We start from the raw sequence: 12790 nt of genomic DNA on the forward strand, positions 1-12790 counted from the left end.
ATATGACGTCATTAACTTTGTGCATTTCCAATTATCAGAACACACGCCCCGAAATGGCTCATTTGTGGTTAATTTCTTGTAGGAAATAAGGTCAACAGCCGTCGCCAACTTCAAATTTAAAAAAATATGTCAAATGCTTTGAAAAATCACATATCTCAACCGTATCTTGTTCGTTTCAACAAAGAGGTCGGTAAACTTTATGTATCATGCATAAAATGACCCTGTGGATTTACGAGTCATATTTCAAATACCCATAAAGTAGAGACTTAAATTTGGGCTTTCATTTACTATGGCAGATATTCTTGTAGAGTTTATGATTTGGCAAAATGTCATTGTGACATTGCGGTATTCTTAAATTGTGCAAGTAGGAGGTGTACTTGAGTATCTTCAGCAAGGAATTAAAATCTCATTTGAGCACACCCCGTGATAAAATTAAAATAAAACGTCTTAAAGTATACAGAAAATTTTGTATTATTATTCAATTACATGTTTTGGATCCGAGTTTGTGATCTACGAGTATATTGAAATATGGGATTAAACTTTTTGCTATAATTTTTTTTATTAATTGTCAATATATTGAAATGATGAGGCATTTCACGACGAAGAAATGCATTCAATGTTGAAAAAATTGCATAATTCTTATATCTCTACCTTCAAAATTGGTAATATCTGAAACATTGTCGTCTTTTTTTTTTCAGAGATGGTCCTACAATTAAGTGAACCTCTCTCCTTTTATGATATTTTCCCTGAAATTCTAGTATTGGAATCCATTTATTAACAATCTTTATTCAGGAATAGGCATTATGCAATGTACATTGATATGTGAGTATTATAAACATTTAAAACTTTATAATAGACATACATGATTTAAGAATTGAATTATAAAACGAATCAACTAATAAATCTTATTTTGCATATAAATCAAATAAATGTATTATATTGAATATGCCTAAGCCCAAGGTTAGCCCATGAAAGCCAGTAAGGCTTATTTCCAATAGGGACTTTTAACATGTAACAAAATCACATGCATATAATATGTATTATTATGCACTTAACATGAACAATAAATAGTATACTTGCCATAAACAAGATGGCTTAAAATTCGAATCATACTTAATTTGCAAAAGCATCTAAAATACAAGTTCTTAATTGTATACGAAGGAAGAACAGTTGGGTAATAAATGTAATGCAGCAAATAAAACATGGAAACCTTTCAAACATATATTCTACAATACACATTTCAGCAAAATATAAAAATCTTCCATATTCATTTACAATACACAAAAAAATCACACATGAAAAAACCTATATACACAAAATACACAAATGCATATATACACAAAAGAAAATATTTTAATTATTATGTAGTTCCTTTGTTCATTTTTTTCATTCAGGGACACCGGATGTGGGAATAATTCTCGTAGAGACAGACGCATTCAGTGAATCGATAAACCCTTCATCACATCCGGAAATGTACACAGGTTGGTCACACGTACTTCTCCATAATTTAATTTAAGGTTGTCTTTGAGAGAATGAAAAAAGTTACCAAGTAAGAAGACTAAACATTTGAAAATATCAAGCTTCATGTGTCATGTTCATGCTATTGAAGAATTAAGAAAAAGGGAATATAACTAGTAAGGGATTTTCTTCCCCATTTATACTATTTTGTACATTTTTCTTTTGAACTCTCGTGGTTTTAGTTTAGTCAGAGTGGAGTAGGTCTAGATAATTTATACTTACAAATTTTTCAAAAGCCAAAAAACATTATAAAGTACGACTTTTTCAAATTTCATTTAACTATTCCTTATTAAAATTAAAAATTACACAATTTCATGTTAAAAACAATTGATTTTTTTAAAATCTTGTTAATATTTTAATGGTCATCCACAAAATAACTTTGTTACATACATGTATTACTCGCATTTAAATCATAAGTACTCTGAAGTTTAAAAAAAGAATAATGAAAAAAGTTGCTTGAGTATTCCCTGTTTTTATATTCTTATGAAGAAAAATGTATTAAAAACGTATAAATGAGAAGAAGACAACAATTGAAATGACCTTCAGCTCGACATTTTGTATAACTATTGACGACGGTTTATCAAAAACATGTAACAAATAGTTTTATATGTCAAATCGATTTATCCAAGATTGGACACAGACTACCAATTTCTTTGCTATACATTTCTTTTTAATATAAAAAATTATTTAAAAAATTACCCTGAAACTTGACATAGAGTAAGACCAATTCAAGTCCAAAAAATTATCAAGCTCTCAGGAACATTCATCGTTTGCAAGTCCTGTTATGGCATCTCAAATAACCCCTACCCTGTTATTTCACTTTCTCTTCGAGGAAATGGTAAATATGCGCCTCTTAACACCCTGCCTACTACGCGCTTAAAAGCAAAATTTTCCATTATTATCAATAAAATTAATTTTATATTTTTTTTCAGACCCTCTCCTTTCTATTTATGCCCAAAAATAACCCCATTCCACTCCATAAACATCCACAGGTATTTTTAAAGAAAAAACCTCTATTTTTAAACTGGAAATACTTGCGTGGTCATTGAAATAGGGTGAAAATTAGTAGTCTGTAACAAAATAGTGAACTTGGAAAAAAAGACACCACAGAGTCTGTCACATTTGTTTCAGATTTGGAAGTTTTACTAACTATAGACAATATATGTAATGTAACAGTTAAAACGTGACAAACGTTATGACTTCATCGGTTTTTTGTCTACTTTTCTTATTTATATAGTAATATTTTGAAGTTTTTGCCTATCGAATCAACTGAGAAATAAACTGTGTAGACTACTGATAACAAGTTGATTCCACAAGGATAATTTACAATATCGTTTCCTGTATTGTTGAAATAAAATACTTAAAACAAAATATTAAAACTTAAATATAGACTGGAAGTGTAAATGACAACTTAATTTTTTGCTTTTTTCTATTTCATAAATATTCAATATTTTATTCAATTCAGTAATGAAATATTTCTTACAAGATTGAATCATTTACATCAGGTTAATTGTGAATAAATACAAACTAAACGTAAAAAATAGTATCAAAATTTTATCAACAAAAAACATGTTTACTGGTGGAGCTGTATTTTGAAGTCAATAACAACAGTGAACTTAGATACAAAATTGTATGTAAATGACTACTAGGACTTAGTCAGTTGGATGGGCGACTGGTAACCCCGCGGTATACATTTTAATTTACACTCTATTATCTTATAATGCCAAATTGCTCGGACAATGATGCGCTAATTCATGAATACCGAAAAGAAATTATTTATACCTGGTGATTTAGTATGTTACGCCAATTTATTATCACGCACAGTAATAAGATGGAGGTGGGTCAGTAGGCGTATTGAAAATATTGACCTCTCGTGCCTTAAAGCCATAAGCCGAAGGCAACATATTCTGTGATCTACATAATCTATATTCTTTATTAAATTTAGGATCTAAATCCGAATATGTGTCCGGAGGCAACATATTCTGCAATCTGCATAACCTATATTCTCCATAAAACCTAGGATCTAAATACCTATTCTGCAATTTACATAATCTATATTCTCCATAAAATCTAGGATCTAAATCACATGGTCTATAATTGTGTTGTTGGGGCAGATCTATATTTCTTATACTATAATTTCCTCTCTCGTGTGGATTCCTTTCAGTGTATCTGATATTTCTAGAAGTGTTTCTTTTTGCATAAGATTGGAATGCGTTATTATTTATCCGCAATGAACATGTTAAAACAAACCCAACAATGTTAGCGATACACATAATGATGGAGAGTATAAATGCTACAATGTCCCACTTCTGGTAATCTGAGAGAGAACACGGGTAATGAGATGCCATGCAAATCAGTGTGATCCAGAAGACAGAGACAGAACAGAGTCCAGTAGCTATAACATTTATTCCTAAGCTCAGTCCGTTTATCACTCTGTAAACAGTCACCTGTTCAAAAGAAAATGTGTATATTATAATAGATATAGCCATATGTAAAATTATTTAAGGTAGGATTCTTCTCACATTTCTAATATTTAAAAATTAATGAAATTTTCACAGAATCAAGAAGACAATATCAGTAAGTGAAAGTAACAGTGAAATTAAATTTGACCGTTTTATATTAGAGGCAAGGTCAGGTCAAGGTCATTATCTTTTTCCTTGACATTAAGAATAAAAAAATAACTGTTGCCAATCATGTGATACCTACTTCTATTTCATAAGTTTAATGATTTTTCTTTTTGCATAAAAACATATTACTATGTCGGGTCTATAGCATGATATTACCAAATTTACATAAATAATTTACCTTAACTGGATATTGAGTAATCCGAATTTTCTCTGTTTTTCTTAATTTTTTAGGATATATTAGTTATTTTCATATACTTCCTATATTTAACTTTTTCTTATTTTCACATATAATAAAGTAGTCTTATATATGTACAAAAGATACAAAAACAAAAAGTTTTGCATCGTTTACTAAGAGAGAAAAAAAACTTTTGCACACATGGATTTTTGGCTCACAATCTGCACTTTGATAGGAAGCATTTGAAAGCTAATAAAGTTCTAGTTTGTTTGAAAAATCATATTTATTTGATATATTTGAAAGTTTAGTCCCACATTATTAATCTAACTTACATTTGAAAATTTTTCCAAGTCTTCGATTGTGTAAAAATTATAACCAATTTCATTGTTCTATTATGATTTTGAGAGGCAGAAAAGAAGATATTTTCATACGCCACCATTCCGTTAGATGAAATATATCCCTGCTAGTTTTCAAAAAGCTTTACAATTTATATAAAAGTTGTACAATTGTGATGAGGAAAGAAAAATATGGTCTTTTAAATTCCTTACACCTCAATATATAAGACATATATAAGCAAATATACTTTTAATCAATTAATGGTTTCATCTAGTCAGAAACCAGAGAAGAATCCTACCTTAAGGAATTTTATTTTAAGAATGAGGAAAGGTTTCTCACATTAGTAAAGGATCACATGAAAGAATGGTGGCAGAATAGAAGACTGTGGCAGAACATAAAATAAGATTTAATTACTTACTCTCTTGATATAGCTTGAAGATGGTAGATTAATATTATTAATATCCATCTTAGAGACAAAATAACAAGATATACCACTGAGCAAGAGCTACAATTAAAATTAAAAAAAAATCTTTAACACAAACTTTTTTTTCATGAACAAGATCAGTACCTTATTTATTGTAAATAAAACTTTATGGTACATTTTTTTTTATTATATTACATAATATATTATTATATTTCTTATATGTTTTATCGGTATCGTTATTATGTTATCTCCATTTATTTCATATTACGATATTATACTTTATAAAAATGTACAGGTATAGTAATTAAAATATTACCATTGTTCCCGACCATATTAGAGCGCCTGTGTGCACTGAGAAACTGAAAACAAATCGCCCTATACTATGGACAACCAATACAATTCCAAAGACGATGCTACTTGTTGAAATTCCTACCAAAACAATGGACATCCAAAAGAAATGTCTTGCAGCTTTCTGTCGTTTGTGTGCAAGTTTACCTGTAAAAAGATATTGCTTTTAATCAACAAAAACACATGAAATCTCTATAGTTTTGATACCTTAATTTACTCCCTTGTCTGAATGATGACATCATCTGGCGAGACACTTCAATTTTGGAACCTTAATATTAACAACACAAAGGACGATATGGTTGGCCCTTCTACTCACAATTTATTTTTACTCCACTTAAGTTATTTTAATTGCAGTGAAAAGAAATACTGAACATTGGTACTCACAATTAAATATTTTACTCCAGTAAAATACTTTTTACTTCAGTAAAAATCATTTACTTACTCACTGAAGTAAGAATACATATTTTGGCCACATTATTCACAATAAATTCAGTTAACTGCAGTAAAAATATAACACGGACCATTTCCCACAAAAATAAATATAACACTGGCCATTTCTTCTCACAATTTAATTTTTTTACTGAAGTAAAAATCAACCAATAGCAAAGTACGAGGGTTGATCCAAAAGTAATGTAACTGTGTCCATATCTTTAATGTTTGGCGTAAATCATCAAATATAGTGTACCAAAAGATGCATAAAAATAAATCTAATCAAAATTGAAAATTTCATTGAATAATGTTCAAGTGACTTAATTTTATAGACGTTTAAAACATTAAACATAAGGGGTTTCGGGTGTTGTTAGGATGAAAAGGACAAACCTATTAAAAAGCATCTAAAAGCGTATATAAATCGCCCAAAATTTTAAAAAGCAAAATCAAACTACAATTTTAGTCTTAGGTTGAAAATAAATTTGCATCATTGCGTTTTAATCTTGAATATTGTTGTTGTTTTAATCTGATGTATTGAACAAAGGAAATATCGAAATGAAAGAAAACCGCTGACAGGAGCTGTTAAATGCGTCTTTGCTTCAAAATGGGGAAATCGCCCATATATACAGTTACGATGACTTATCAGACACACGGAGGAAAAAATGTAAATAGCGACTTGTTTATAGATGGATTCAGTGATTTTAGGCAGGTCATGGTTCATTGAAATATCAGCCTGATGACAGGAAGACAGAAACAGGGACGTCGGGCGGAAGCGTTTAATCGTATCTATTACGTTGTCAAAAAAAGAGAGAGACGTGTCACGGTTAGAGCAATATGAGAATCTTGAAGTTTGTCTTATGGTATTGTTCAAAGAATTTTGACAGAGGACTAAATTATATATATTGAGTGAGTGTACACACGTAGGTGCCAATGATACTTAAAAATAATGAAATGGTTGACTGTGTTTGTGAATCTTAAATACTTTTTTTATGAAATGAAAGGGAAGCGTTTTAGTGTATGACATCACGTATCCGTCACATGACGTTATTTAGGTGGGCGACTACCATAATTCCACTTCGCATATACATGTGTAATTAGATATTTTGAAAGGTATAAATCATTATTATTTGAATTTTCCAGGTCTCGTTTGTAATTAATATATCATGTAAAAATTTGTTGATTTATGTCGACTCGTGGCAATCTTATCGAAGTTGTGACATTACTTTTGGATCAACCCTCGTATTTTAGAAATAAAACTTTAAACAAGGGACATAGAGGCCAGGGGCCCGTTTAACAAAAGAACTTACGACTTAAGACCAAATTTAGTTCTTCGCATAAATTTTTAAATAACAATATATTGAAAATGATTTTAATCTTTCTAAAAGGAATGTAGTACGATATTTTTACACAAGCAATTTTAAACAGAGTCATTAATTTTGCAATTTGTTACAATCATCCGATATTTTCGGTCTTAAGGCCGGTATACACGATAAGATTTGTAGTATAATACAAGTATTATAATACTTTTGTATTATAATACTTTCTTGTACACACGCTAATACATATCTTATTAGATTGTAAATAAACTATTATTCCCACGTGTTTTTTCCTGCCATATTTCTCTCTCTCTCAAAATAATAAAAACGGTAATAATAAGCTCTGCTTCTAGCATCTTTTTTGTGGTAGCTACAGCTTGATATATTCCACGAGTCCTCTTCCACTTCCCATTAAACCACGAGTTTTTCGATATCTTTACTTGAAAATTCGTCCATTATTATTTACCATGTGCTTTATTTAGTAATGATATAAATAGGATGACCCCCCAATATGAGTACATTTGATTGGTTGAAAGTGAAAGGTGAGTTAAGACTTGTATTAGGAAATAGAGCATTGCTCTATTCTTAATAAATTTTATAAGATTCGAAAAATCTAAAGATCTAAAGATACACTGTTTTAAGAGTGTATACACAGTAAGATTTTGTATTACAATACAAATCTTATACATGTAATACAAATCTTACCGTGTATACCGGCCTTTAGTCGTAAGTTCTTCAGTAAAACGGGCCCCTGATATACATAAGACATCACGAAGAAACGGGAAATATGAATGAGGAATATGTAATAGTGTTATCCCGCGTTTTGTAGTATAGCGGGAAAACATTGTATGATAGGAACGTATTTTATTGGTTTTGCCTGTATAATAGGCGTGGCCAAAGGAAGGCCAATGAGAAAGCAGTATTCAGTAAGGTGTTCGAATCGTTCTAAGCCAGTGCTCTTCAACATACACACGTGTTTTTTTTTTTTTTTTTTTTTTTTTTTTTTTTTGGTTTTTTTTTTTTTTTTTTTTTGGCTTTATATATAATGTATATCATGTTTGTATAAATATTACGGTAATAGAAGAAACAATACTGTTGGAATGTATTTTAATTTCGAATTTTTCATACATGCAAACATTATAGGATGTTCAGGCATTTTTAAGTACTGCATCGAATGCACGTTCGGCATTCTCCCCTGATACATTATTTACATAGCGACGGACACAGGTTTTCCATAGTTAACCGTCTATGGTTTTTGCCTGGGCGGTTTTTAATGTCTGTGATAGGGGTATAATTTATTACACGTAATATAATTTACAAATAAATTGCAGTACTTTATTGTTTCACATACAATGTAATGTATGTTCAATATTTATGTATAGTTGTCAAAATAAACGCCAGCTGCTCCCACTAAGCTAGCCTGGCTTACAGCATAGTTGTTGTATTATTTGAGGTGTAGTCTGTCAAATAATGAGTGGAAATTATACGAAGAAATACACACCATCAGATGACTACATGTATGTGCGTTTAGCAGCTTTTCCTTCTTATGTGTCCTTTCTTTCCAAATTAATAGTGTTTTAGTCCAGATAATTTCGAATGTATCGTATACAAGTAGGTATTACTGAAATACCGTATATCAGGTTTTTTCCGCGTCATGTTTTTTTCCGCGAATCAGGACCTAAATCGGTATTTTAAATTTACGCGAATCAAATTTTCACTATTTCAAAGTCCCTGTGATTATATTATTAACAATTTTTTAAGCTTATGAAGGAATAGGATGTAAAATGTAAAAGTCATTAAAGATCGATCGACCTTCACCTTGTCAATTTCGGAAGACCCGCTTGGCTAATCACGAGATATTATTTTTTAAAGATTTAAACAATCATAGGTCATTTACTGTTCCAAACTGACTAGCAGCTCAGGTATAATTAGTTTAATGACTTCTCGCAAGGAACGTGACCCCATATAATTAGCTAGCTTGTCAATTAGTAAACAAGCAATAAGGGCTTATACCTATTACCGGTATCTTGCGCTTGCCCTCTGATCCCGCTATTTCTACCCTCTACGATATAAGCATTAAAAATAATTCTAATACAAGAAAAAACTTTGTATGAAATTTACGCTGTTTTATTTTCCGCGATTCAGAACCTGTCGCGAACAAAGCGGAAATTGGATACACGCGGAAAAATCCTGATATACGGTATGTTCGAACAATAAGATATATATATACATTAATATATCAATTACTTTCTGATATATATATATATATATATATATATTCCGTTCAAAAACTACGTGCACAAATTCCCCATTTCTAAATGACATGTGAAGCAGCCCGAGAAATGTCCCCATTGACCTGTGAGTCAACGAATTTCTCACTTCAGTAAAATATTAAATTGTGAGTAGATATGGCCAGTGTTACATTTTTACTGCAGTAATAATATTTTTACAAGAGTAATATTAATTAATTGGGAGTTAAATGTCACATTGTATTTTTACTCCAATAGAGGAGTAAATTAATTAATTTTCCTGGAGTAAAAATATTTAATTGTGAGTAGCAATGACCAGTGATTTATTTTTACTGCAGAAAAAATAATTTTAGCGGAATAAAAAAAAATGTGACTAGAACGGCCAACCATAATCAAATGTTGTCATTTTTCATATAATTTTCAGGATATTGTTTTTACATCGAATTCTCTACGGTCGTATTCTTTTTTTTACCTGATCCTGATAAAAATTAAAGCACGCGGTGGGTGTGACCAGTTGACGTAAGGTGCATTCTTGCACCTGTTATTTAATATATTCATCTTGGCTCTGCTTAAAATTTGTGTTGATAAATTGAACTTTTGAGAATGATAAATGTTAATTACTAGTATCTAAATATTTCTACATGTTTAGTTCTTACCAGATGACTGTTGGATGGCACTTTCGTTCTGTGATGTGTTCACCATCTTGTTAATGTCACGATCGATTCTTGTGACTAAATTCCTATCAAGCGTAACGATAATACTACTTTGCAATAAAATGCGTAATGTAAAATGTTTTAGAATAACAGTTTGACAGTGCAGTTATGTAAACATTTAAATCATACAAATGGAAACGGATAACGTGTTTTTTTCCTTCACTTTTCACAAACTAGCGATAAAAGTGGTTTTGATGTTTAAAAACAAATTAATGGATATAAAATTCATATAGTATACTGAAAATGTTGTTATAAAAAATCAATGGCAAATGAATGCTTAAATAACGTATCGTGGAAACAAAATAAGAAATGATAGGTGAAAATATTTTTCAGTGAACACTTGGAATATATCCAATTTATTTTCGTTTAAAACTTACATAATAGGTTTTTAGACAGTTTGTACAATTTTGGAAACTCTGAAAAAAAGTATTTATAAAATGTATGTATCCAGGCAAATGGGCTTTCCGATTAGAAAACCAGCAAAGTTCGTTTAAGACTGTAGTTTGGGCTTTATAAAAGTGAATAATCTGAGAAAAAATTTATAATTGGCTTTAATATTGGTTGAGTAAATGAATAAAAGAATTATAAGACATGGAGGTGAAACATTCTTTGAATACGACGTCATTATCTTGCTATGCTTGTACATTTTCAAGTTTTAATGATAGACAATGAAATGGGCGGTACAATTCGACGTGGACGGTCGAGAAAACATTGGTTTTAAATTCTAGTTTGAAATTCGTTTAGGCGTGTGTGTATCATAAGAGAATGTCAGCATTAGTAAATAAAAAATGTGGTAAAAATAGTTGGGAAAAAAGGCATGCTAAATATCCTCTTGCTTTCCTCTATATAAATTGACAATTTGTGAATTCTGTGTGTAATTGATCAGAGAGAGGTGCTACTATTTTATTAATTTCTCATTTGGAGAAATGATGCGCAATTAATTATTCATGAGGATGCCCCTAAGTGATTTACTTTAGCTTCGATTTAATATTCATAAGATCTTTCATAAACACGAAATAGTCCACTTCTTTAAATTTTTACATTAAAAAAATGCAAGCACAGTTTGTTTCATTTTTTTAAGTCTCTGTCATAGTTATTTCGCAGACTTTTGTGTTAATGACAGTTCAAACTCATACTATCTTTTTGGTAATAAGTAGGAAATTGCCGTTTTCAAATTACAAAGCGGTCTTAAATCTTCGTTAAATTATAAACCACCTGTATTCTATAAAAAAAAAAAAACCCATACATTTTTTTGCACTTATTAATCGACAAAAAAATTTCTCTCAACTTGATTTAAACACTTAGTACATTTATTCATCAAAGATTTTAAAGACACTTATTTTGCGCACTTTCCTTCATTAAAACATTAAACTCTCGCTTCGGAATATATAAATCAAATATTCGGTTTCTACCCTCGACTTGGCATCAACAATATTGTCATTTCAGGTAGAAAACATTAAGAAAAAAATCTGAACATCGGCGAAAGAACTTCATCCGAAATACAAATATATAAATATCGTAGATTTATTGCACGATCTCTATATAAATCTTTCATGAAATCTGTCGCCATTATAGTTCCAATATGGCCAATATGTGAATGAGCAGAATGAACACCATTTCTCCATATATTCTGAATCGAACTCACAACCATCAGGTTTTCGATTACGCCACAGAGACAATCAATAATTGGGAAAATTTTATTAAAAATATAAACTTAATTTATACAATTGACACAAGAAGGAGAAAATAGACAAATATTATTTGAAAACAGTTATATTTATTCTAAGGAATCTTAGATAAATGTGTACAACAAAGTTTCAAACTAATTACATACAGATGTCATTAAAACGCTTTTTTATATAGCGCTTGATTGAAGGATGTAAAAGAAAATTATCAATGAGAATCCACGTCTGTAAACAAATCAGTCTTACTAACAAAGCAGAAAATAAAGATGAGTATATTTGGGACAGAAAATCCTGACTTATTTAGAGAAAATACTAGTAACCAAAATAAATAAGCATGCAACTTATTTTAGCATGAAGATTTTGAATGAGTTTTTGCAAGTGCTCTGTGTTACCACCATTATTTTCAGGAAAAAAAAACAAATGGATTGTCGCATAAATAATAACAACAGTCAGCATAATAATAACAATAGTGTTATTGGAAAAGTCGGATCGTGATATTCGTGACAGATCGAATCTCATGAAAATAAAATTCAATAAAAACTCTGCGATCAACTACGATTGATCTATCGTGACGTGCGTAACTGACCGCACGACAGTGGGAACGTAGCATAAAACATTAAACTCTCGCTTCGGAATATATAAATCAAATAGTCGGTTTCTACCCTCACTTGGCATCAACAATATTGTCATTTCCGGTAGAAAACATTAAGAAAAAAATCTGAACATCGGCGAAAGAACTTCATCCGAAATACAAATATATAAATATAGATTTATTGTACGATCTCTATATAAATCTTTCATGAAATCTGTCGCCATTATAGTTCCAATATGGCCAATATGTGAATGAGCAGAATGAACACCATTTCTCCATATATTCTGTTTTTAGCTATTGCTATCACAAAAGTCCAAAAATAGTGCCTCTATTCAGTGATGTGCTACAATATTTAAATACACCTCTAAATGTTATAAT

At 30.4% G+C, this 12790-nt stretch overlaps 1 protein-coding gene across 1 annotated transcript; it reads right to left on the reverse strand.

Annotated features, from left to right (window-relative positions):
* Positions 1 to 3024: 3024 nt before the first annotated feature.
* LOC134259896 (uncharacterized) lies at positions 3025 to 10140 on the reverse strand. Its single transcript, XM_062742492.1, has 4 exons — positions 10079 to 10140; positions 5397 to 5575; positions 5075 to 5161; positions 3025 to 3965 (listed from the first exon to the last, which is right to left on the reverse strand). Exons 1-4 carry the CDS (start codon positions 10122 to 10124, stop codon positions 3333 to 3335), a joined length of 945 nt encoding a protein of 314 aa, XP_062598476.1. The 5' UTR covers positions 10125 to 10140; the 3' UTR covers positions 3025 to 3332.
* Positions 10141 to 12790: the final 2650 nt, after the last annotated feature.

Source organism: Saccostrea cucullata, unplaced genomic scaffold (assembly GCF_032062105.1).
Source record: "Saccostrea cucullata isolate Sc308-1 unplaced genomic scaffold, CSIRO_AGI_Scuc_v1 ctg4085, whole genome shotgun sequence".
NCBI lineage: Eukaryota > Metazoa > Mollusca > Bivalvia > Ostreida > Ostreidae > Saccostrea > Saccostrea cuccullata.

Coding starts and splice junctions, on each gene's coding strand:
- LOC134259896 (XM_062742492.1), bottom strand. CDS start 10,124: ATGGTGAACACATCACAGAACGAAAGTGCCATCCAACAGTCATCTG. Junction 5,576..10,078: donor TGCCATCCAACAGTCATCTG/GTAAGAACTAAA, acceptor ATCTTTTTACAG/GTAAACTTGCACACAAACGA. Junction 5,162..5,396: donor TAATATGGTCGGGAACAATG/GTAATATTTTAA, acceptor TTTTAATTGTAG/CTCTTGCTCAGTGGTATATC.